At 44.2% G+C, this 26,397-nt stretch overlaps 2 protein-coding genes and 1 long non-coding RNA gene across 3 annotated transcripts in view; 2 read left to right on the top strand and 1 right to left on the bottom strand.

Annotated features, from left to right (window-relative positions):
- The window catches only part of LOC131332146 (MDIS1-interacting receptor like kinase 2-like), an 88,290-nt gene that overhangs the window by 30,806 nt on the left and 31,087 nt on the right, over nucleotides 1–26,397 (top strand). The window lies entirely within an intron of this gene.
- Nucleotides 6,691–26,397, top strand: part of LOC131332148 (MDIS1-interacting receptor like kinase 2-like) — a 48,201-nt gene continuing 28,494 nt past the window's right edge. Inside the window, exon 1 of the mRNA XM_058366228.1 lies at nucleotides 6,691–8,223. Within this exon, the coding sequence (XP_058222211.1) occupies nucleotides 7,030–8,223 (1,194 nt within the window). The 5' untranslated portion in view covers nucleotides 6,691–7,029. The remainder of the gene's footprint in view (nucleotides 8,224–26,397) is intronic.
- LOC131332151 (uncharacterized) lies at nucleotides 23,368–25,597 on the bottom strand. The gene is made up of 2 exons (XR_009201602.1): nucleotides 25,170–25,597; nucleotides 23,368–23,618 (listed from the first exon to the last, which is right to left on the bottom strand). It is a non-coding gene; the product is annotated as an uncharacterized LOC131332151 (long non-coding RNA).

The following is a 26,397-nucleotide window of genomic DNA, read 5'->3' as shown; positions in this document are numbered from 1 at the left end:
ACAGAATGGAGTGGCCGAAAGGAAGAATAGAACTTTATCTGAGATGGTAGTTGTTATGCTAAGCAATACAGGATTAAATAAAGGTTTGTGGGGCGAAGCCATACTTACCGCTGCTTATATCATGAATAGAGTACCTCTTAAAAAGTCTAACATTACTCCATATGAACTCTGGGCAAAAAGGAAACCAAACTTGAGTTATTTTAAGACTTGGGGATGTAGGGCGATTGTGAGATTGCCTGGACCTAAAAGGAAGAAACTGGGTCCAAAAGGAATCGAGTGTGTATTCCTTGGATATGCTTTGCACAGTAAAGCATATAGGTTTCTAGTGGCCGAGCCTAATGATGTTGTGTCCATCAACACCATCATTGAATCTCGAGATGCAGTGTTCTATGAAAACAGATTTGACAGAATTCTAAGGTTAAAATCTAGTAAAGATTTGGAATCTAATAAAGATTCGGAAGAGTTTCCTTTGATGTCCGAAGAGGACAACGAGCCTTTAGAGGTTCCAGTTAAAGGAAATGAACCTGAGAAACAAGTTGAATTGAGAAGGAGCAAACGAGTTCGGACGGAGAAAACGTTTGGTCCTGATTTCATAGTTTATCTAGTTGAAGGCACTAGAGAGACTTCATGTGTTCACAATGTATTTTCACTTCACGTTGAAAATGATCCTTTGACATTTGAGAAAGCAATGAAATCACAAGACGTGGCTTTTTGGAAAGAGGCTATCCAAGATGAGATGGACTCTATCATGGGTAATAATACATGGGTTCTGGCGGATTTACCACCTGATTCTAAGCCAATTGCTTGTAAATGGATTTTCAAGAAGAAAATGAAAATTGATGGAACTATTGATAAGTTCAAGGTCAGACTTGTAGCCAAAGGCTTTACTCAGAAAGAAGGTATTGATTACTTTGATACCTATGCCCCGGTTGCTAGAATCTCAACAATTAGAGTTTTAATTGCTCTTGCTTCTATATACAAGTTTGAGATACACCAAATGAATGTCAAGACTGCATTCCTTAATGGTGAGTTAGATGAGGAAATCTATATGAAGCAACCAGAGGGGTTTGTTGTGCAAGGTTATGAGCACAAAGTTTGCAAGCTTATAAAGTCTCTTTACGGACTTAAGCAAGCACCTAAGCAATGGCACGGGAAGTTTAACAAAGTGGTTGTGTCAAATGATTTTACAATACACCAATCAGATAAGTGCGTGTATAGTAAATTTAATGGCAAACGAGGAGTCATTATCTGTTTGTACGTAGACGATATGCTTATTTTTGGTACAGACCAAGAGAGCATTCAGAGTACAAAAGTTTTTCTTTCTGCTAATTTTAGTATGAAAGATATAGGTATTGCTGATGTAATATTGGGTATAAGAATTAAAAGAAGTGGTGGTCACTTGATTCTATCCCAGGAACATTACATTGAGAAGATTTTAAAGAAGTTTAATTACTTAGAAAGCAAACCGGTGTCTATTCCGTATGACTCTCAATCACCATTGGATCTTAATGAGGGGAGAGCGGTGTCACAACTAGAGTATTCTAGAGTGATTGGCAGCTTGATGTATGCCATGACAAGTACAAAACCAGACATTGCATATGCGGTGGGGAGACTTAGTAGGTATACTAATAATCCTGGGCATGTGCATTGGCATGCAGTATATAGAGTACTGCGGTACCTCAAAGGGACTATAGATTATGGAATAGTCTATAGTGGATATCCTTCGGTTCTAGAAGGATACACTGATGCTAGTTGGATTACTGAGCGGAATGATCACTCGTCAACGAGTGGTTGGGTGTTTACACTTGGTGGAGGGTCAATCTCCTGGGGATCTAAGAAGCAAACGTTGATAACAGACTCGACCATGGCAGCCGAGTTTGTAGCATTAGCTTCTGGTAGTAAGGAGGTAGAATGGCTTAGAAATCTGTTGCTGGAAATTCCAGTGTGACCTAAGCCTATGCCACCTGTATCGCTGCATCGTGATAGTCAAGCTACGTTATCGCGAGTGTATAACCAAGTGTATAATGGAAAGTCCAGGCATATAGGACTTAGACATAGCTATGTGAGACAATTGATTGTTGATGGGGTGATAACCATTGATTTTGTTAAGTCAAGTCAAAACTTGGCGGATCCTTATACAAAAGGCCGTGCAAGGGATTTGGTGTTAAAAACATTAAAGGGAATGAGACTTTTGCCCAATTAGTTTAATCACTCCTGGTGGAAACTCAACTCAACCGGTTGATACTCTCAATCTCTTGAGTTCAATGAGAAACTACACCATATGTCGTGATTGGAAACACTTTAAAGCTATTTTACACATTCCAAGGTAAAGTGTTTTGTACCTATAATGGGATACAAAGGAGGTTGAACTACTTAGTTCTTAATAGATTGTTTTGTGCTAATGTTATAGGAGCACGGATAGCGATCTACCTATGTGAATGTGGAGGTGGTGCCGCTTCCTATAGGTCACAGGGGCTAGACCATAGAACGTTCATGAAATCAAGATAAAAGACCCAAGGCCAGTTCACGGGTCAACCGATTGGGATATCTGCATTATTTGGAGGATTATGTGTGAGACACGTCCGGTTGGTCGACAGAGGACAACTAGTTCAAAGACACGTCTACTATGCTGCCCTGATCAGCTTTGATATGTTTTCACTAAGTGAATAGTTGAAGTCGCAAGACACTATTTAAGTATGCATAAACCTTGTAATAAGAATCGAGAATATTTCATCTGTATTTCGAAAATGGTGGGGGATTGTTAGAGATTTTCAAAATAAAAGAGTCGTCGGTTTTGGTTTTGTAAATTTCCTTTGTTTCCTTAGAATGCTTGTTTTTCTCTTTGTGAGCTTTGTCCCACATTGGTTAGCTGAGAGATGTTGGAGTGGTATATATTAGGAAACATTCCTAATATAAGTAACTAATGATCTAGTGTGGTGCAGCCCTTTCGTGCTTCGTACCATACCGGCAGAGCCGGTACACACTCATACACGCACGCGCACGCGCGCGTGGCGTGGGTTGTGGTGCATTGTAGCGCTTTAACGGCGCACTTTGCACTTAGCACGTCAGCGCTAGGTGCCTTGTGGGCACCATTTCTTATTGCGAGTTGGCAGTAAGGAGACGTTGACGTGGATGCCGCGTGTCACACGGGGTGGTTTCGATCGGGTGCAACTCGTGCGTACTGGTGCGCTGGTCCGTGGAGTTGCGATCGCAGCCGTCGACCGCGATTGAGCTCGATCCAACGGATTGGATCAAATCCGATTGGGTGTGAGTGAAACAGCACACTAGTTCGGTGTGACTGGGTGTGACTGATCGATCTAGACCGTAGGATCTGATCCAATGGTCAGACTAGATCGGGTGCATACCCATTCTCAATGGGGCCATTTCTTATTGCGAGTTGGCAGTAAGGAGATGCTGACGTGGATGTCGCGTGTCACACGGGGTGGTTCCAATCGGGTGCGACTCGTGCGTACGGGAGCGCTGGTCCGTGGAGTTGCGATCGCAGCCGTCGACCGCGAATGGGCTCGATCCAACGGATTGGATCATATCCGATTGGGTGTGAGTGAAACAGCACACTAGTTCGGTGTGACTGGGTGTGACTGATCGATCTAGACGGTAGGATCTGATCCAACGGTCAGACTAGATCGGGTGCATACCAATTCTCAATGGGTGCGTAGTGGCCTATAAATAGACCACTACTTAGCAGAATCCAGTGCTGATATGCACACAAAAAATCCAAAATTTCACATCTCTCTCTATACTTCCTAGAATTCATTCTGCATTCTGTTTTGCTGCAGAAAATAGAACGTAGTGGTTCTCGGTTCTCATTTCCGTTCAGCAGGTATTCTGTCCGTTTCGTTAGTGCAAACGCAAACGGAAAGAACTTTGATTTCGGGCTTCGATTTATTTTGAAGGCAGATTTGCTGTAACCCTTTGCATACCATTTGGTGGGGGCAAATTCTGTCTTTAGGAAAGCGACATAGTCGTGACTCGAAGCGTGTTTCAGATTTGGTAGAGATTTCGCCAACAGTTCAGAATTTGCAGCAGCCAATTTTTCCAACAGTAACAAGCTTTAAAATTGCACTAGCATTCATGCCGATCCCAAGTTTCAGTAGAGCTTTAAGATGCGTTCTAACCTGATGTATTTTCAGTCCGAGTCCATCGAACACGAATTAAACTCGAGTAAGTTGGTTTAGTTTAAAGATGAAAAAGTTGGTTTAGTCTACACTCAATGCATGCGCAAATGTAATCTATCAAAGTTGTCTCATGTGCACCAGCATCCCAGTAGTTTCTGTGATGGAAACATGGAAACATCACTCACTTCCACTAACTATAAAATAAAATTTGGAATAAGTGAAGATTGGTTCCATCGGGTCAATAACGCGACAAGAAGATGAACCATTGACTGATTTAGAAAGCAGATTCACCACTGACTCATAAAGATTTCGTTTTTGATGCTCTAAATTTGGAGACCTATGGAGTATTTTAAGAGACTCGTCAATTCTCGAAATAGAGATTTATTACTATTATATATACTCTCTATGTCCCATTTTCTTTGATCTTTTTCAATATTCGTGTCATTTTTCAAACTCTTATATCTCTCAATTTATAGTAATATTTTTCATAATTTTGAAAACTTTGTATTATAGATCTAATCGAGAACTATCAAACAAGATCCATATTGCATATTTTTGGATATTCATATTGGAAGATATAAGAGTTTGAAGAACGACACGAATATCAAAAAAGTCCAAAGAAAATGGGACGGAGGGAGTACTATTTTTTAGTCTCCAAATGGCGAACGAGTGAGAGATGGGATGGAGATGCTCTAAATTGGAGTTCACACTCTTTCCTAACCAACCCAAGCAAGATGCACTACAGTTTTAACAAATTTCTTCGTTAGTAACAGAAACACAACCCTACCAATCAATTTTACACGGACTCTACCACTTAGAAGTTAGACTCGAATTTTCTTAATTTTATGGGATTTGAAGAAAAATCTCACATTAGCTTGAAAGTAAACATTTCTAGCCTTTGACATAGAAGAGGGATTGATTACATATCTCGTTTCCTAATCTCACTTCATTCCAAGTAAATCTTGAATAATCCACAACATATTACCCTAGCATAATTGTATGAAACATAATACAAACAAGCATCTAGGCATAGTTCTCCAACCCATACCCAACTTTTGGCCCCATACTCCGAGATCAAACTAAGATAATTGTATCGGAGTCCATGTAATGTCGCCTCTATATAACCATGCAACATTTTAGATTATAAACCACAATGATGATTCTTAACCAAAATTTGTTCGTATTCCGTTACCAGAATCTAATCTATTATAGTGCAAGCTGCAAGTCTTATATACCACTCGGTTTTACATCAAGAGTGTGAATCCGTATGCGAGTCGGGTCATTACATCCACTTGTTTCTTTCAACATTCGTGTAGCTGAAATTATTTCTAAAGCACTTTCCAAAAGCATAACGATGTTGGAAAAGACCGATCTTTTCCACAAATTAAGACAAAGACCTTGACCTAAAAGAAGTCTTTCTACAGCTGATCCTCATTTCTCCTCTCTTTTTACAGATAGTTACGACTAAACTATCAGTAAACATGGGGACACTGAACCACTTGTCACTATAAATTACAAACTTGATCATCATCAAACACACACCAAAAAAGAAAGAAACAAAACATGGGGCTTTTACAGAAACTACTCTGCCCTGTTTCCATCGTCCTTTCCGTCGTACTTTTTTCCTCACCGGATACTGCCTCCGCTTCTTTTGAAGAGGCTAATGCTCTCCTCAAATGGAAAGAAACCCTTCAGAGTGCCAATAGTTCAGTCCTAACAACATGGACACCTGGTACAAAAAATGGCTCCAGTTCAAGTGCTAGTAGCCCATGTAACTGGTTTGGGGTTTCTTGCAATGCTGAAGGAAGAGTCACCCGGTTGAACCTAACGGGTTCAAGCATAAAAGGTACTCTCGAGACCTTTCCATTCTCATTGCTCCCTAATCTTGCATATTTTGAGCTAAGCGTGAATAAACTCTATGGTCCTATCCCATCTCAAATCAGTTCACTCCCGCTTGTCTACCTTGATTTGTCAGGAAATGAGTTTTCTGGAAATATTCCACAGGAAATTGGTCTTTTAAGAAATCTTGAATCACTGCATTTGTTCGAAAATCAATTTAACGGCTCAATTCCTCCAGAGATAGGACAGTTGAAGTCTCTTTCTGAGCTTGCTTTGTCCAACAATTCTCTTAGTGGTCCCATTCCTCCTTCTTTGTGCAATTTGAGCAACTTGGTTCATCTACACCTGTTTCTCAATCGACTTTCTGGCTCCATTCCTGAAGCAATAGGAAATCTCACAAATCTTGAGTTGGTTAACCTGCATAGCAGTAGACTAACTGGTCCCATTCCTTCATCTTTTGGAAACTTGAATCGCCTGACTTCGTTGAGACTATTCAACAACACACTTTCTGGCTCCATTCCGAATGAACTAGGAAACTTGAAGTCTCTTGTCAACTTGGAATTGAATGATAACCAACTTAACGGTTCCATTCCGAATGAACTAGGAAACTTGAAGTCTCTTGTCAACTTGGAATTGAATGATAACCAACTTAACAGTTCCATTCCATCTTCGTTAGGAGACTTGTCTGAATTATCGTACTTATTCTTGGGTGCAAATAACCTTTCTGGTCCTATTCCACAAGAATTTCACAATTTGAAAAACTTGATCGAGTTGGAAATGAACGGAAATCAATTTTCCGGGAATCTCCCGGATATTTGCCAAGGTGGGAAGCTTCAGAATTTCACAGTCATCGCCAATCAGCTAACGGGCCATATTCCTAGAAGCTTGAGAGATTGCTCTAGCCTAGTCAGAGTCCGCCAACCAACTCACTGGAAACATATCAGAAGATTTTGGGGTCTACCCACATCTCGACTACTTGGATCTAAGTCACAACAAATTCTATGGCGAAATCACTGGAAACTGGAGTAAGTGCCCGAAATTGCAATCCCTGCGGATGGCAGGGAACAATATCACAGGCAGCATATCACTGGAGTTGGGAGATTCAACTCAACTACACAGGCTTGATCTTTCGTCGAATCATATGACTGGAGCAATTCCAAAGGAGTTAGGGAAGTTGAGTTCTTTATGGGAACTATATCTAAATGACAACCAGCTTTCCGGTGGTATACCAAGAGAAATCGGATCACTGACTGGACTAGAAAAGCTTGACCTGTTGATAAACAGGTTAAGTGGGCCAATATCAGCTGGAAAACTAGAGAATTGCATCAAACTACATTATTTGAACTTGAGCAACAACAATTTTAGTCAAGAAATCCCAGGACAGTTGGGAAAGATATCTCCCTTGTCTCATGTCGATCTCAGTCGAAATTCACTTACGGGGGAGATACCATCGGAGATCGCAGGTTTCAAGAGTTTGGAGTTGTTAAACCTATCCCACAACAATCTGTCTGGCTTAATTCCAAACGAGTTCAAAGAAATGAATTGGTTGGTGCACATTGACATATCCTTCAATGAGTTGGAGGGTCCCATTCCCATCGGCAAAGCCTTCATGAATACTACAAAAGAGAGTCTCCAAGGGAACAAAGGCTTGTGTGGAAATGTCACAGGATTGCAGCCATGCAAAAATCAATTTGCAGTGAACAGACACACCTCACAGAAAAAGGACAACCGGACACTTGTTCTTGTAATCGTGCTCCCTCTTGGTGGAGCGCTTTTACTTCTAGGTGCATTTGCTGGATTTCTAATCATTTCCGATCGAAGAAAGAGAGAGTCACAAGCAAAAGATGCCTCCAAATATAAAGATCTCTTTTCTATATCAATCTACGACGGAAGAGAAATGTACACTAATATCCTAGAAGCCACAGAGAATTTTGATGCTGCGTATTGCATTGGAAAAGGAGGATATGGAGCCGTCTACAAAGCAACACTTCCATCAGCCAATACAGTGGCCGTGAAGAAACTTCATCCCACGTCTGAGAAGGACGATCCTCCAGGTTTCTTGAACGAGGTAAGGGCACTAACTGAAATTAGGCATCGCAACATAGTAAAGTTTTTTGGGTTCTGTTCACATGCCCGTAACTCATTTCTGGTTTATGAGTACCTCGAAAGGGGAAGCTTGGCTTCGATTTTCAGCAAAGACGAACAAGCAAAACAATTGGATTGGCCAAAAAGGTTGAATATTATCAAGGTGTTTCTCCACAAAAAGTGTCAAAACCAAATTGGCTTGGAATGCGACGGCGTGCCAGGACAAGTCTGTCCGAATTGCTTTTAAGGCCTTCGTGCCTCAAAGTCTGACTTCTATCGAGTGATCGTGCTCGGCTTCAAGAGTAAGGCCTCGTGATGGTTCGTTGGTTGCCTTGTCGGGCTAAGGACTTAAAGTATTTCTCCCTTGTTGTTAGAACAATGGAAAGAAAGACAATGCAGTAAAAAGGATCAAACAAACTCCATTAATCGATTCAATGAAGCTTGGGTACAAGAAATGTGATAAAACTTAAACTACTTTGAAGTGAATACATGAAATGCTTGAAAGAAATGGGAATATAGGTGCATAAGCTGTGAACTTTTGAGGTCGTGGACCCTTTGCAAGGCCTCAAAAACTGAGAATTATAGGGACTACAGGTCTTGAGCTGCTTCAAAATGCTCCAATGCATGGCTGCCAAGTGGCCTTCTAGCAAAGGCTTGGGTTTGAGCAGCTTCAAAATGCTCCAATGAGGGGGTTGCCTCCTGAACAAAGCATGCCTTACACTCCAAGAATATGGCAAAGGTCTGAGGAGTCCTCCTTCTCTGTGCAAATCTTCTGAAAAAGTAAAAAGAATTTCAGGCCCTGCAGTACCCAGACCATGTTGAGCTGCTTGGACACTCAAGCTATTGCTTGTATGGCTATCTTCCGGGCGCACCATAGCTGCAGACCAAAAAATACCCCAGGCCCCCCTTTTATTTCATTGGGCCTTCAACTCCTCGTGGGTCCCAAAAAACCCTTTGAACCTAATTCTTTACAGAAGAAGGATCGAGAAAAAGATTAAGCAGGCCTGGGAGAGCTGTTTGTGAGCAGCTTGCTTAGGTCTACAGGAGTCACTCACTAGAATCTCCAAGGGCTGCATGCATGCCACTTGTTGCTGGTCTCTGCATCATCCTGAAGAATGGGGTCCCACCACTACAGACCTTGAGCTGCTTGTGAGCAGCTTACCCAGTCTTGTCCAGCAAGAATATTCTAGGCCTTTGAGCTGCTTGTGAGCAGCTTGAGGCCTTCAAGCCGCTTGTTGAGGGCTTTTAACGATGTTTTCTTGAAGTAATGGGCCTATTTCCTGGTCAAGCCTGAACTTGTTTGGTAAGTCATGGGCTTTTTGCCCATTGTAAGCCTTCTGAGCCCAAGTCCGGCGAGCATGAACCAGGGTTTTTATCGATTCGGGCTTATTTCGTGGGCTTTGCTACTCTTAGGCACTTGGATTAGGCCTGGATGAAACATTCAAGCAAGTTATTTTAATCCTTGGACCCTTTAACTGATTTGGGCCATGATGGGAGGCCCATCATTTTTTAAGAGACAACCTTAATTCGTGAGCGGCCGGTCGTAAGGCCTTTCAAGGCTAGAGCTGCGACCTTCAAGGCCACCTTTTAACCAGTAAATCTACTTCCTGATTTTTGGCCAAAAATGGGTGTAAACATTGCCCCCCCACGCCTTGATTTTGTTTAAAAATTTAAGGCGTGTGCTTGTTCCATTTTGGCCCTCTAATAGCTGCCTGAAAAAACCCAGACACAATAGTGGCAAACCTGGTGTTCTCGTGGCACCTGATTAATTTCCAAGGAGTCTTGTAACTCTCAATTTTTAAATCAGCCGCCCTTTTTAACTCTTGTCTTTCCTAGGCACCACTTTCATCTTAGAATCAAAGAGAGAGAGAGAGAAATATACCCTAGAAAAGAGGGATGCTGATTACCCACATGGGCCTTCCCTTTTCCCGAGGATGAAGGAGTAATGGGCGGTTATGAACTCCTTCCTAATAACTCCTTTCATAACTCCCTGTCTTTATTCTCACAGAACACCAACTCACCCTTTTCTTCCCCACGACCGAGAGCAGTTACAGTCCTTCCGTAGTCTCCCCTTCTACTTCGTCTTCTTCGTTACACTGTGAGAGAAACAAGAACCTTAACTCTTTGCTAAGCTTTCCATGGCCCCCAAGAAAAGCCCAAAAGCAGCGAGTCTCGCTACCCAAGTGGCGCAGATCCTCGAAGGAGAAGAAACCCTTGTTCACATCGAGGTCCTGATTCCGCAAGAGGAAGCAAAATCGGGAATGGCCCTCGGTCCTGCTCTTGACAGTGAGTTTCCTCCTTCTCTATTTGCTTACTATCCCCTTGCTGAGGACTCCTTGCCCTTTGACTCAGTGGAACCCCTCTGGGGCTGTTATCACAAACCAAACCCTAATCGGCTATGGCCTCGGCCTGATAAAGAATACATTGCTTGGTTGGACCGAGTTGCCGAGGCCAAGGGCGATTTGTGGGAAATAATAGGTATTCATGATGCCATTATGCTCAGTAGGTGTTCCATAAATATGGACAAAGCCCTCTTCTTTGCCGCGGCCCAGTTTTGGTCCATAACTTCTAACAGCTTTCACTTTAGAGTTGGGATGATGGGTCCAACCCTTCAAGATGTCTGTTTCCTTACCGGCCTCCGCGTTCACGGAGTCGAGGCTGATTGTTTCTTGAGCCAAGCGACTCCTGTCTTTGATTACCCTGCATCAGAATACTTGGTCTATACTCGCTTCGTTTCTCTCTTCCACGGAAAAGGGGAAGTCACTGACGAGAAGCATGTAGCCTTCCTAATTTATTGGCTCAATAAATTCATCTTCTGTGTCTCTTCGAGTCGAATCACTAAAGACTTTACGGATTTGGCCAAAGCCTTGGCCTCGGGCAAAGAGGTAGCCATGGCCCCTCTGGTGTTGGCCTATGTTTATAGAGGCATGCATGACCTTCCAGAAAATCAATATGTTTTTGCTGCCGGGCCTCTATGGGTCATGACTTTGTGGTTGTGAGCCTACTTTCCTTCCCTAGGCCCTATCTTGGACAAGATTCCCGATAACACCTGTTATGGCCTTCACTATCGTGACCTATCCCCCCGAGACCATACTTTTGAGGCCTGCTTTAAGTACTTTTATTATGACTTTGTTTCGATGGGTGAGGGCTGGATGCCTTTCGAAAGGGACACGGTCCCAGCTTGGCTTAAGGCCTCCCCCGGAGAGGCCGAAGAGGGGGATAATGATCATAAGGAGATTTGGGCAAGCTTTTTAACTTCTAGAGACTTATTGTTCGGTTTGAGTGCCCAATCGAGGAATGACAAGGTTGGAGTTGAATTCTATAATGCCGCCCAGTTTGCACGACAATTTGGCCTACTTCAACTCATCCCCCTCCCTCCTTACAAATCACTTAACGCCAACTTCACACCGAGGCCTGTCATTGATCTGAAACTCCTGGAGAAGGTGAGAAACGATTCTGACAAAGCCAAAGCTGATTTTGACTTCAAGCCTTACTCCGAATTTCTTGAGAAATCAAATGAATTTGCTACCTGGTGGAAGGGCTACATCAAGCCTCTTCTGTCCAAGCCTGTGGGAAAAGTTTTGAAAGACCTTGCTCTCCCACCTCCTCCTGAATCGAAAAAGGGCATTTCCAAGGCCAAGACAACCTCGGCTACCTCTTCTAAAAGGAAAGGTAAGATTATGTTTGCATTGCCCCTGTCCGTCTCTCTTGCTGATTTGTTTACTGATCAATTGCCTTTTACACAGACCTTGATGAAGATGAAGAGGTGGAACAAAAGCAAGCCTCCAAAAAGGCAAAGAAAGCCCCTGTTCCGGCCCCGAAGGCCACCATTGGGAAACAACAACCTTCAAAGGTATCCTTTCTTCCCAGAGCTTTTAATCTCTGTCGGCTTTCAGGCCTTGTATTTACAGGGTGTAGACACCCCAATCTGGGCTTCCAGATTAGTTTACTTACGGTATTTGATTCCCCGATGATGAAACGGATCAAGAACACCCCGGGAATGTCGAGTGTTTGAGCTTTGAGTGTTTGAAAAACCCTTGAACCTAACCTGGCCTAAACCACTTCAAAAAGCCAAAAACCCTACTGATGCGCGCCAGGGCGCAACCATCCCGCGCCAGGGCGCACCATCGCACGCCCGACTCACTCCATCGCGCGACAGTGCGCCAGGGCGCACCATCGCGCGACAGACTCACTCTGTCGCGCGATGGTCCAACCTACCACCAACTTTTCGTGAGGAGGACAATTGGCCACCAATGCAACTCTCAGCCAGACCTCGTGGACTGCCTGAACTCCTCTGTTTCCAACCAGATTCACCCCCTCTCCCTATTTATACCCCCATGGGTCTTTCATTCAAAGGGTTCCAAAAAATGAAAGGTTAAGCACAAGCTCTAGTACTTTTCTTCCAAAACTCACAATCCTCCATTTTCACACTTCAACCATCCAAGAACAAAGCTTGTTCTTTGCTTCTACCACTCAAACTCCTCAATCAAGCCTTCAAACATCAAAGCTCAACACCTTTCAAACTCAAAAACCAAAGGTATAGCTTACCTTTGTTCTATTTTCTGTTCTGATCTCTGAGGGGGGCTGGCAGGGCCAAGGCTGGTAATCAATACCAGTCCTGGTCCTAAAGCTAGCAAGGTTTCAAAAACCGTCGAGGTGGGAACCAACGCGCGATGGTCCCACTCTCGCGCGCGACACTTCGGTGCTGCATGCGATGGACCGCGTGGGGATTGGTGTCCTACTGTTTCATGCTTTATTTTGTATATAGATCACTGTTAAGCATGTTAAAAACCAGTTTACTGCTTTCCTTTGTTAGAAATTGTTAGCGGTAGTTCAATATGCTTATCTGTTGTTTTGGAGTACCCCTGGGATCATTCTGGACCTGTCCCAGAACCCAGAAATGTGTAAACCAAACACTGGTCCGCGCCAGGGCGCACCATCGCGCGCCAGACTGGCTCAGTCGCGCGACAGTGCGCCAGGGCGCATCCTCGCGCGCCAGACTGGCTCTGTCGCGCGATAGTATGCCTCTGACCAGTGAGTGGCCTTGCACGGGTAGCTTAGTTTTAGGTCATTATTTTGTCCCCACACTGTTTATGGGGTGTTTTATTAATTTGTAAGGCTTTACAGCCTTTAAACTGTATATTATGCTGCCTATAAACTGCGTGGTTTGTCCTGGGTGTGCACTGGTCCTTCCAGAGCCCAGATGGTTTGAGAATAAGAGCTGTGGGTTTGAGCTCACCGGTGCGCGCGTGTCTTGGAGTTGTGCGCGCAGGAGTGAACAGCATGCAGTGACTTGTTCAGTGCATGCTGGTTTCTTCCTGCGCACGTCACTCCAAAACAGGGGCCTCCCAGTTTGTTTAAACTCCCACACCAATCTGTTCTCATCCTATACTAACTACTCATGCATGCTATCCATCACATCTTGCAAACATGTTACAGTTTTAAATCCCCGATTAACTGTTCCCCCGCCCTAATTGGCTAAAAAATGATTAATCAAACAGAATCGCAAACAAACATCTTTTGCAAATGCCTAAGTAGAGACCGATCTCCGGATTGGGCGAGAGGGGTGCCATAAAAACCCTTCCCCTCTCGTAACCTGGCTCTCGAACCTAGATATGGTTATGACGGACTGGTTCCTTAACTTTTTCAAAATCAAACAGCGCGACAAGTGCTTCGAAATACGGTTCCTTGGGTGTCGGACCTTCAAACCCGAGTGGCGACTCTGTATTTTTGCGAGCGCTTGTTGTCCAGCTGAAAGCGCTCCAGCGAACCGGCACTTTTCTCTTTTAGGAGGGGAACGGAATCCCTTCCTAGGAAAGAAAAAGGGGCACGCATGCCCACAGTGGCGACTCTGCTGGGGATCGAATCAATATTGGTCTATATTTAGATTTTAATACACTTGAAGAACAGTCCCACAAAAGTTTGTCAAAACGGTGAGCTTTGCGCTGCCGAAGGTTGGAATGGTGATTTAACGGGACCTCGTGTCCGGCCAATCCAATCTGGGACTTTTCCGATCGTTCTCTCGTGTAGTATCTTCTAAGTATTGATCAATAAAGAGAGTCAAATTTGAAAAGGCATTTGCGAATTTGCGATTCTATTTCATTAATCAATTTCTTTAGCATCTCCATTTGCATCGATGTGGGATAAGCCTCGTTGGATCATTTTGGCAATCCGGCACGGTTTACCGGAGCTCGGGGACCCCGAATGACCAACAACCTTCGACGATGATGAGTCATTCTACCGTTTGACTGTTGCTCTGCGATTACGCGGGCAGCGGGAGGTATATCTTGGCTCTAGTCCGAGGAACCCGTTACAAACCAAAACCAGCCTTTGCATATGCAAAGCATTAGAACTCTCTAAACTAGGACAGGTACCTACAGGTTAAGATCTATTTGCATCTAACCCCATATACTGTCTACTTGTTACTGCTATCCCTATCGCATGCACTGTACATGCACTATTTTGCATAAGAGCACGCTTAAGGTGGTTCTTTCTCTCGAGTTTGTCTTACGCTGTCTAAGACGTTGTTGGACCCGATGAGGAGTCGATCATTCTGTTGAATGTTCGTTATCAATCGCAAAGTCCTTAGTTCAATGAGACTTTGAGAAATCAAAATTTACTACATCATTGGCTCATGCCCGATTGAGGATTCAACTGAAAATATGAAACAACAAAAGTAGTGATGCCATGTCACTGGTACTACCCAGGTTGAAGTGCGAAGTCACTATACACCGCCGTGTTCAAGGTTAAGGTGCCATATCATCACTACCGAGTTGTTCCAAATTCAAAGTTGAACCTTTAAATGGGACTAGTCGAAGATTTAGTCTATTTTGACATCTTTTAGGATCTGTCGATCTACTCAAGGACACATCGCCGAAAAGAATTTTGAGGATTCTGGCAACGTCTGAAACTCGTGAGGCAAACTCGTCTCTGGAACTGTACATACATACATTCTATTTTGCGTAGGAGCATGTTTAGGGCGGCTTCTAGGTTGTCTCTCTCTTTCGAGTCTGTCTTATGCTTATTAGGACGCTGCTAGACCCGATGAAGAGTCATGCATCTCGATGGTGCACGTTGTTAATTTTTTTCAAAGTCCTTAGATCAGCGAGACTTTGAGAAATCAAACCTTATTAAGTCCTTGGCTCATGCCCGATTAAGGATTCGACCGACAATAAGGAACCACAAAGTATTGATGTCGTGACATTGATATCATTCAGGTTACAAGTGCCTTGACACTTACAACCACCCCGGCTAAAGCACAGCGTTGCTCACGCCACCCCGGTTAAGGTGTCACGCCGTCAATATCGAATTGTTTCTAATTCAAAGTTGAACCTTTAAATGGGACTAGTCGAAGACTTAGTCTGTTTTGACATCTCTTAGGATCAGTTTGATCTATTCAAAGGATACACCTTTGAAAAGATTTCTGAGGATTTTGGCAGCCTCCGAACATCATGAGACAGACTTGTCTCTAGTTTTAGAGTCTAGGGTTGACACCGACAACAACGTGTACATTGCATTTTGCTGTAGGAACACCACTGAGCTTTTGTCTTACTTTGCTGTCCGAAGCTTAAGGTCATTGCACCGAACAAGAGAGTACCGAAAGGAAGAGCCAAACCTACTTGGGAACGTTTGCATCAGAATCTGATTCAAAGGCTTGTTAGGCTAGATTCCCAGTCAGTCACAACGGAGGCTTCTCCAGGATCACTGTTGGCCGCCCTACAGTCGGGTTCGCCATCGATTTTGCAAAAAAACATGCTGCCGGCTTCCCCATCTTCAGCTTCTTCATCAAGCTCCATTGAAAAACCTGCGATGACAGATCAACCGCTCACTCTGGAAACCATGCTCATGAACCTCCAGAACAGTATCACTGCTATGCAACAGAGGGCTACTCAGACAGATGCTAACATCACTCGCTTAAATGACCTTATCAACACTCGTCTTCCACCAGTGGCCGAAGAGGAAGGCGAGGACGATGAGGATGTTCATGCGGAACCCGTCTTTGTTGAGGATCCAAACCGTGAAGGCCGGCTTATCGTTCAGCCCACTTCTAGAGAGGCTCGTGTGCTTGCTCCAAATCCCGTTGTTGTTAGGCCTGTTCAAGACCCTGACATAGCTGCTCTTATGGCCAAGATGGTTAAGTTGGAAGAAGCTATTTCAAAATCTGAGAAGATCAGCGCAGGAGGAATTAACCTGGATCGTCTCTGCCTGTACCCTAATGCTAGGCTTCCTGACAAATTCAAGATGCCCGACTTGGTTAAGTTCGATGGGAGCGGTGATCCCAAGACTCATCTCTTTGGCTACCATGCTGCCATGAAGCTGTTGGGTGTGGAAAGTGAGGCCATGTCTCAGCTTTTCCCACAGACTCTCTCTGGGCCTGCCTTCCATTGGTTTCTGTCGCTCGACATCTCCAAAAGAAGAACTTGGGAAGACATAGGGGCTGCCTTTGTCTCGCAGTACAATTACAACTCACAGCTCAAGATGACTACTCGTGAGTTGGAGTCCACCAAAATGGAAGCAAATGAGTCCTTTGCGGATTTTGTTAAGAGGTGGAGAGCCAAGGCTGCACTAATGACTGATCGCCCGAGCGAGAGGGATCAACTTCGCATCATCTCTCGCAATCTCCAGCCTGACTATGCCAAGCACCTCGTGTTGGTTCAAGCATCTGCAAACTTTGAGACTTTCTTTGAGTCTGGTTTGGCCATTGAGGATGCACTACAGAGTGGAATTCTGCCTAGGGGAGAGTCCTCCTCACAGAAAGCTAAGCCGCGGCCCTACTCTGAAAATAGTAGCACGTTGTTCGGTAACGACAACTACTCTAATACTGCTACAAGTGGGAACGACGCTCCGGCTTTCGACTCCAATCATGCTGCTGATGTCAATCAGGTTCAAAATGCCCAAAGCTACCGTTTCCGAACCCAGCCTCGGAATTTCTCTGTCTTCGAGGCATCTTTGTCCGCAGTGATGGAAAAACTCGTCAAGTCTGGGCATCTCAAACCCTTGACCCTAACTTTCCCGCCAAAAGTTCTACCTTCTGGTTACAAACCTCACCTCTTCTGTGCCTTCCATCAAATGTCTGGCCATCCCACTGACGCATGCTATCGTCTTCGACATGAGATTCAAGATCTCATTGACAATGGCACGATTCAAGTCCCACCAAAGCCCAACGTCATTTCCAACTCCTTGCCTCAACACAACTCTGACCCTCTGGTTGGTCAGATATCTATCACCTCCACTCAAATCAACCCTAGCTCCACCATATTCAACCCTAGCCACTATATCGTCCCAAAAAGCCAACCCAAACCAATCATATCCATCCCGTTCGAACCGGAGATTAACATGATAGCTGTAGGTTGGGCAATTGCGGTCTTCACTGCCGACACCTGGATTGACAGTAATGAGGAACTTATGAAGGAGTAGACTGACGGGCTGAGGTCCATTGTTCATGGGAGCACCGAGTAGGTTTGGTCAAAGAAGTTGAGGAAGCCGAAGTGCTGTTGCTTGGGTCTGACACCCGCTGGATCCTACCTCTTTTTGTGGAAGCTATGGGTAGCTTTTTAAATATTGCATTTTCAAACCGCGCCTAGTTTGCATTGGCGTTTTGTCTGAGTCTGACACGGAGTCTTTTGCATTTGTCTAGTCTAGCTCTGAGTCGGAGGTTGTGCCTCTTGGCCCTCCACGTTGTAGCTTTTGTTTCAGGTTTCGAGTCTGCTGTACTTGGCAAACCCCGGGGGTTTTTATGATATGCTTTATCTTGCTTCTAAGTACTTCGCTGGCTTTTATATAAACTGTGTCGACTCTGACGACGAAGGGATAGATTTCGATGGGATCATCCTCAAGGAAATGTGTTCCCTCGCCGAAAGGGAAGACAAAAGGCATGCTCAGCCTATTAAAAGGAGAAGTAGTTTCAAATAAACTTGAAAGATGAAGTAGACCTCCAAATGGTTCAAACTGGTTCAACACTATCCTCAAAGGAGCATTGCGCCCGGTCAAACAAGCATCGATGTCTTGGCATGGTCTCACAAAGACACGCCTGGTATTGATCTTGAGATAAAGAAACATCGAATCCCTTTGCTATCGGATGCCAAGCCAAAAAGCAGAAGCTCAAAAGGTCCAGCGCCTTATACATGTTCAAGTTTGTAGGAACAGCGTTCCACCAAGTACAAGTTAGCAAGTTCAAAATTGGCCTGGAACGAGACATGTCAACCGAAGCACACTGGACTCTACGCTATCAAAGCCGTTTTATCTGAGGCTGTGGCCAGAGATCATTGATCTTGACAACCTCGATGGCAATCAATTTCAAATACCTTGGTCAACATGGATCAATTCAAAAGTCTTTTCCCTGAGAGAAGCTCGTTGGGCTGAAAACCCCAAGGGTGGGCAGTTCCAAGCAAAAGTTAGAGCAGCCTGCTAGACCAAGAACCTATGAAGGAGGTCTAGGCAAAAGTAAAGGCAACATTTGAAAGCTCGCTAGACCGAAAACCCGAATGGGCGGTTCTAGGCAAAAGTTAGAGCGTAAATACTCGAGTGAACCTTAGCCTGAACTACGTTCTGACCTGATTCCCTAGCTTGGGATACGTAGGCAGTCTCTTTTTGAGACTCGGTCACATTCTATCAATTGGATCCATGGTTGACATTTTGGGTACATATCAAAGGTCAAAGAGGATCGAAGATTAGATCAAGCTGCATTGGAGGAATCAGAAGGGGGAAAACCTTTGTCTTTCAATTTTATTACAAACTGCTTCTTCAATTTACAGGCTGAGCATAAGTCTTAAAATATTTGAAGCATCAAAAACAGAACGAAATGCTAGAGGCCTTAACCGGCTCACAATTTATTCTAAGTTCAGCGAAGTCTGGTATAAGCAACCGCAGCGCGTTTGTTCGAAGTGATGCGCGTTGGTCTCAAACCTGCGCACGCTTCTTGCAACAGACAGTAGCAGTTAGCTACTACCCTCGAATGTCATTCCAGGGGCTTTTGCCAAGTCTTGTCATACCATGCAAGTCATATGGACTTAATGTGATTGCACGGGGGTGTCGGTTTCAGTCCGGGCCTATACGAGTCATTATCTGTGTTTTATGTCCAATTTTGCGACATTTTTCCAGCTTTTCAATCAACTGTCGTTTCGAGATGCTTTTCTCGGTTTTGTTTGTACAGGTCTTTGTGCCTTTTTGCGTCTTTCGCAAGTGTTAGTTTCACCTGTCTAAGGAATGTTGTGAGTTTTTGGCTCATTAATGCCTAAAAATTTCATTATGTTCCGTGTGTCTAAGGGTTTGCATTATACCCTGGGGCTCTTTTTCCCTTTTCATTCGAGCTAGGCGAGTCTGTTTATGTGCACACGTCTGTGTGTCGATTCAAATCACTTGTCAATGCAAATTTTAGATATTAGTGGTTAGTTTTTACATTCTCTTCAACACTTGTAAAAGGGGGTCAATAAACTGGAAAACGCAATTTTTACATTGCTACCCTAGTATCTGTAACCCACAAGCAGTGGAATCTTCTGGACATCAAGGACATGTCGGCCCAAGGCCAAGCAAAGCATATTTCTCTGGCTCGTCTGCCTAAGCATCGAAGAAAGGGCACGCAGGCCCACTACTGTTGCTACATGTCAATTGGGCACGCCAGCCCGCTCAATGTCTCTCTATCTTGGTGCGCATCTTCAGGGCAAAAGGCAGTAAAGTACTTGGGCTCAGTGGTAGTCCTTAGGCGTCGTTGTCCTCGTAGGAGCCGCCCTTAGTTTGCATCTACATTTTCAATTTGTGCATTTTCTTAGTATGCATCTTTGCATATTGTATATCAAATGTTTAAAGCAGAAAAATTCTATGACGGAATCGCTTCTGTGGGTTAGTGCAAGAATGGGGGAATGCCACACGCCACTTTCCTTGTCTCATTTGCCATGGTAACCATCAAGCACACAATCTCGCTGTCCTGCTCTGTTGGCATTTAGAATGCACTTTGGAGAATCATAATTCAATCCAATTCAACGGCTCGATCATTTAGACTGATGATCCGCCCATCTCAATCAACGACAGCCGGTCCTGTCCAATCTTCAACGGCTCGATCATTTAGACTGATGATCCGCCCATCTCAATCAACGACAGCCGGTCCTGTCCAATGTTCAACGGCTCGATCATTTTGTATAGTGATCCGCCCTTTTCAAATCAACGACAGCCGGTCCTGTCCAATCTTCAACGGCTCGATCATTTAGACTGATGATCCGCCCATCTCAATCAACGACAGCCGGTCCTGTCCAATCTTCAACGGCTCGATCATTTAGACTGATGATCCGCCCATCTCAATCAACGACAGCCGGTCCTGTCCAATGTTCAACGGCTCGATCATTTAGACTGATGATCCGCCCTTTTCAAATCAACGACAGCCGGTCCTGTCCAATGTTCAACGGCTCGATCATTTTGTATAGTGATCCGCCCTTTTCAAATCAACGACAGCCGGTCCTGTCCAATCTTCAACGGCTCGATCATTTAGACTGATGATCCGCCCATCTCAATCAACGACAGCCGGTCCTGTCCAATGTTCAACGGCTCGATCATTTAGACTGATGATCCGCCCTTTTCAAATCAACGACAGCCGGTCCTGTCCAAATTTCAATGGCTTGATCATTCTGCACACTGATCTTTCCCTTTCAAATCAACAACAGCCGGTCTTATCCAATTTCCAACGGCTTAATCATTCTGCACAGTGATCTTCCCACCCATCCAAATCAACGACGGTCAGCCATATCGTCCGAATCAATCAACCCGATGGTCAGCCATATCATCAACGACGGTCAGCCATATCGTCCGACTCAATCAACCCGATGGTCAGCCATATCATCAACGATGGTCAGCCATATCGTCTATCTCCACCAAATCAACGGCTTGATCATTCTGCACACTGATCAGCCCGTCTCTTGTCATGTCTGCAACGGTTCGATCATTTATACTGATGATCCTCCCATCCAGACTTCAACGTTTGATCATTCGGCACATTGATCTTTCCGTCCGCATTCACGACAGCTAGTCCTGTCAAATCCCTCAACGGCTTGATCTTTCGGTACACCGATCAGCCCGTCTCCTGTCAAAGTTCCTCAACGATCTGATCATTCGGCACATTGATCTCTTCGTCCGCCTTCACAACAGTCGATCGTGTCAAATCCACAAACAACGACCAGAACATCATTCGATGGTCTGTTCATCCGCAACTGATTGTTCCCCAGGAAAGTCCGTCTTGGTCTGTCTCGAACGACAAATCACCCTCAGTCTAGCCGCAAGTGCATCTTCCAGCAGGCTTATTGCTCTATCTCGGATGGTCTTTGATAAGGAGATTGGCTTTGATTCCCTATAGATGGAATTCAACCTGCCTGACACGACCTACCCGTGTTTGTTGGAATACTTTGTGCCGAGGATAGCTTGATCCCCAGCAACGACAGCCGTTCCCATCAACATCTGCAGCGACAGCCTGTCCTGTCCAAATTCGATCAATAAGCGGCGATGCATTCGTCCACTTCTACTTCCATCCCCAGCGACGGTCCGTCCGTCCATTCAACCAATTAGGTTCTGTAAGTATGCTTGTCTACTTTGCTAGTATGTTCTGCTCTGGATTGCCTTGAGGGGTGTCTAGAAACCTTTGACGTTACTTGTACCAAGTCAATGGTGCTTCAAGTGCCGTCAAAGGGGGGGCTACTGTAGACACCCCAATCTGGGCTTCCAGATTAGTTTACTTATGGTATTTGATTCCCCGATGATGAAACGGATCAAGAACACCCCGGGAATGTCGAGTGTTTGAGCTTTGAGTGTTTGAAAAACCCTTGAACCTAACCTGGCCTAAACCACTTCAAAAAGCCAAAAACCCGACTCACTCCATCGCGCGACAGTGCGCCAGGGCGCACCATCGCGCGACAGACTCACTCTGTCGCGCGATGGTCCAACCTACCACCAACTTTTCGTGAGGAGGACAATTGGCCACCAATGCAACTCTCAGCCAGACCTCGTGGACTGCCTGAACTCCTCTGTTTCCAACCAGATTCACCCCCTCTCCCTATTTATACCCCCATGGGTCTTTCATTCAAAGGGTTCCAAAAAATGAAAGGTTAAGCACAAGCTCTAGTACTTTTCTTCCAAAACTCACAATCCTCCATTTTCACACTTCAACCATCCAAGAACAAAGCTTGTTCTTTGCTTCTACCACTCAAACTCCTCAATCAAGCCTTCAAACATCAAAGCTCAACACCTTTCAAACTCAAAAACCAAAGGTATAGCTTACCTTTGTTCTATTTTCTGTTCTGATCTCTGAGGGGGGCTGGCAGGGCCAAGGCTGGTAATCAATACCAGTCCTGGTCCTAAAGCTAGCAAGGTTTCAAAAACCGTCGAGGTGGGAACCAACGCGCGATGGTCCCACTCTCGCGCGCGACACTTCGGTGCTGCATGCGATGGACCGCGTGGGGATTGGTGTCCTACTGTTTCATGCTTTATTTTGTATATAGATCACTGTTAAGCATGTTAAAAACCAGTTTACTGCTTTCCTTTGTTAGAAATTGTTAGCGGTAGTTCAATATGCTTATCTGTTGTTTTGGAGTACCCCTGGGATCATTCTGGACCTGTCCCAGAACCCAGAAATGTGTAAACCAAACACTGGTCCGCGCGGGGCCAGGGCGCACCATCGCGCGCCAGACTGGCTCCATCGCGCGACAGTGCGCCAGGGCGCACCATCGCGCGCCAGACTCACTCAGTCGCGCGACAGTGCGCTAGGGCGCATCCTAGCGCGCCAGACTGGCTCTGTCGCGCGATAGTATGCCTCTGACCAGTGAGTGGCCTTGCACAGGTAGCTTAGTTTTAGGTCATTATTTTGTCCCCACACTGTTTATGGGGTGTTTTATTAATTTGTAAGGCTTTACAGCCTTTAAACTGTATATTATGCTGCCTATAAACTGCGTGGTTTGTCCTGGGTGTGCACTGGTCCTTCCAGAGACCAGATGGTTTGAGAATAAGAGCTGTGGGTTTGAGCTCACCGGCGCGCGCGTGTCTTGGAGTTGTGCGCGCAGGAGTGAACAGCATGCAGTGACTTGTTCAGTGCATGCTGGTTTCTTCCTGCGCACGTCACTCCAAAACAGGGGCCTCCCAGTTTGTTTAAACTCCCACACCAATCTGTTCTCATCCTATACTAACTACTCATGCATGCTATCTGTCACGCCCTCGATTTTTAACATAAATATTAAAGGTTTTTCATAAATAAAAATCCTCACAATAATACAAATATTACCCAAAAGCCAATTCTAATCCCCTTGTTCGCAAATCATCTCCAAACTCCAAAGCATTTCCAAATTTACATCTTTGGCCCAACGGCCTAAAACCACTAGATCACGTTAAAAGAAAGTTAAGAGTTTATAGGGATCCTTCATTTAACAAAAAAATAAAATTTTAATAATAATAATAATAATAAGATTACAATTTCTTCATCCGGAGATAAAGTTTATAAGAGATGCAAAGTTAACTCTCTGAAGTCGCTTTCAAAATGTAGGATCACATGCAAGCACAGCAACCCATGTCACAGCCTCTGATTTGTACCTAAAAAATGATAGGTTGAGCTACACTAGCCCAGTAGAAAAATCTATGCTAACTTTATGTGTATACGAGAAGACAAGTGCGAAAAGAAGGAGATTCACGTCGATAGACAATAGCAATTAGAGCCAAATATGAATATACTACACAATCAAGACTTCTAATCAAGGAATTTCCCGCATTAACCCTCTTTTTCTCGTGCCACGTCTCATCGTTTAACACATCCTTACAATTAGATTCCGTTTATAGCCTAACATGCGAATGCCTATACCGGTCTTCCTCAACGTGTCACAATACGGTAGGTCATCTATGCCTCTTTGGCAAACACTCTACCAAATGAGAAATCGAATGACAGATAATAATAAGAATAGCATACTTAAAATCCCACACGAAACCTGTTACCACAAGTCACCATACACTACAATGATATCCCAAATTCTTAGTTCAATACAACCAACCTTGCCCTTAGAGTCACCACGGCTTTCCCCGGGTCTTTTCTCTGAGTCGAACCGGAAGAGAGTCACCGTGGCTTTACCCAGGTCTATTCTCAAATCCGCAGAGCAGTTGGGTCACCACGGCTTTACCCGGGTCTATTCCCACTCTCACAGAGTAACAGGGTCACCACGGCTTTACCCGGGTCTATTCCCACATCTACGAGGCACTTGGGTCACCACGGCTTTACCCGGGTCTGTTCCCATAATCACAATTACTCACAATGCAAACTTGTCGATACGACTTCATAACAGGGTCTAATGTACTGCAGTCATTAAGGGGGCAACACCCACATACCAACGAGTATAACAATCAACCCATCTTGCATTAACATAACTCATATCAACAATAAGTCGTCACATCACCATTTCTGACGTTAATTTACCGATTAACCATTTCACCTCGCATTTTCCATGATCATCATCATTTCACAATTATTGTTCATGTGTCATCGTACCACATTTCAACCAACACTCATCATAAATTCATAACTCAACATTTGTGCAATATTTTAAGTCTATCGAACTCATTCTTAAGTTGAGGCAACTAACCACCCTCCACTTCTATAGTCCTAACTTTTTGTATACTTAACCTGTCAACGTAATTTCAGTGGCAATTAAAAGATGACTTCAAAACCTCGAAATCGATATATCATACGCTCGAATTGGACATCGGACGAGGAAGTTATGGCCATTCGAAGTTGGGCAAAAACCCAGAAAATGACAGCAACAGCAGAAAACGAGGCAGCTGTCACACCTTCACTCCTATGATCATAACTTTCTGTGTACTTAGAGTTTTAAGGTGATTTTGGTGGCCCTGGAAAGCTGACTTCTAGATCTCGAATTCGATATATAATTTGGGCGTTTTAGATATCGGACGAGGAAGTTATGACTGTTCGAAGTTGGGAAAAATCTCAGAAAAATGGGCAGCAGCAGAAAAACGGGACAGCAGCAGATTTTGGGGATTTCAAAGGAATTCAACAACAAATCTCAATACAATGATCAATAGCAAGTCTCAAACACTATATCAACTCATAAACACATAAAATTAGTTAGATTTTCCTACCTCAAGTATCAAAGCCGAACTCATGAGATCAAACAAAGCCCTAACCTCCAAAACTTCAAAATCAGCCGGTTCCTCCTTCCCCGAGCTTGACCCACGAAATTAAGGCTCAATAATGCATATAGAAGTTAAAATGGAGATGGGTTTGTGTAGGTTTCATGTTGTTTTGATGGGTTTTTGGTTGAGAGCAAAAGAGAGGGAGAGAGAGCCGAAGAGAGGGTTTCGGGAGAGAGTGGGGAGAACGAGAGTTTGAGGTGTGTGTGTGTCCTGTGTTGAGATATAAGAATGGGGAAAACTATCCCCTACACACACATCCACCCATACACTCATGCATCTTACATTAGCACCCTTCCACTAACCTGCTATCACATTAACCCCAAAACAAATAATTACAATGCATATCACATTTGATCCATATTCTAACATTTTTATGAAACGTCGGGATTATATAATATATATATATATTTTTTTTAACGGGTCTCTACATCCTTCCCTCCTTAAAAAAATTTCGTCCTCGAAATTTGCTAAACCAACATCCAACCACACATGCAACACACAGATACACATCAACCGTAACACTATTCATCATGCAACAATTTGAAAATCATGGAAATCTACATCAAGACTCACATCGACCAAACCGAAACAAATGCGGATATTTCTCTCTAACTTTGTCCTCCCTTCCCCACGTAAACTTGCACTAACGGTATCGTCTTACCTCTGAAAACTTGATTTTCGCAATTCTAGGATACATATCAGCTTCTTATCATAGGACACGTCGGTTCTAACTCAAGTTCGGACCTCTCTAGCACATGTAATGGATTTGTTTCATACTTCCTCAATACCTATGTATTAAAACGCATAACGAATACTCAATAGTCCAATTGACTTCCACCTAGAATGGGCGGTGATCAAATGCCTCTTCCAATTGGATTTCATCGGTAGTCGTCTGGTAATCCAAAAGACACACCGTATCCCAATACTCAGCCCATAACTCTCATTTTCTTTCTAACGGTGAAAACTTCCCTTTCCGCCTAAAACGAGACAAAACCCAACGCGGTGATGCTTTACGAAAACACATGATTCCCCTTCTTCAATTTATATTGGGTGACGACAACGATCAACACAATCCTTTGGTCAGCCTTACGCGGTTAGCAATCTTCGACGAACTATCTTGGTTTGTTCAGTCATTATCCCTTGAGCTTCCAAATGTTGTTGGCGAATAGATTCC

This window comes from Rhododendron vialii, chromosome 7a (assembly GCF_030253575.1).
Source record: "Rhododendron vialii isolate Sample 1 chromosome 7a, ASM3025357v1".
NCBI classification, from domain to species: Eukaryota; Viridiplantae; Streptophyta; class Magnoliopsida; order Ericales; family Ericaceae; genus Rhododendron; species Rhododendron vialii.
Note: the sequence above shows the minus strand (reverse complement) of the source record. Positions and strands in the feature narration are given on the sequence as shown.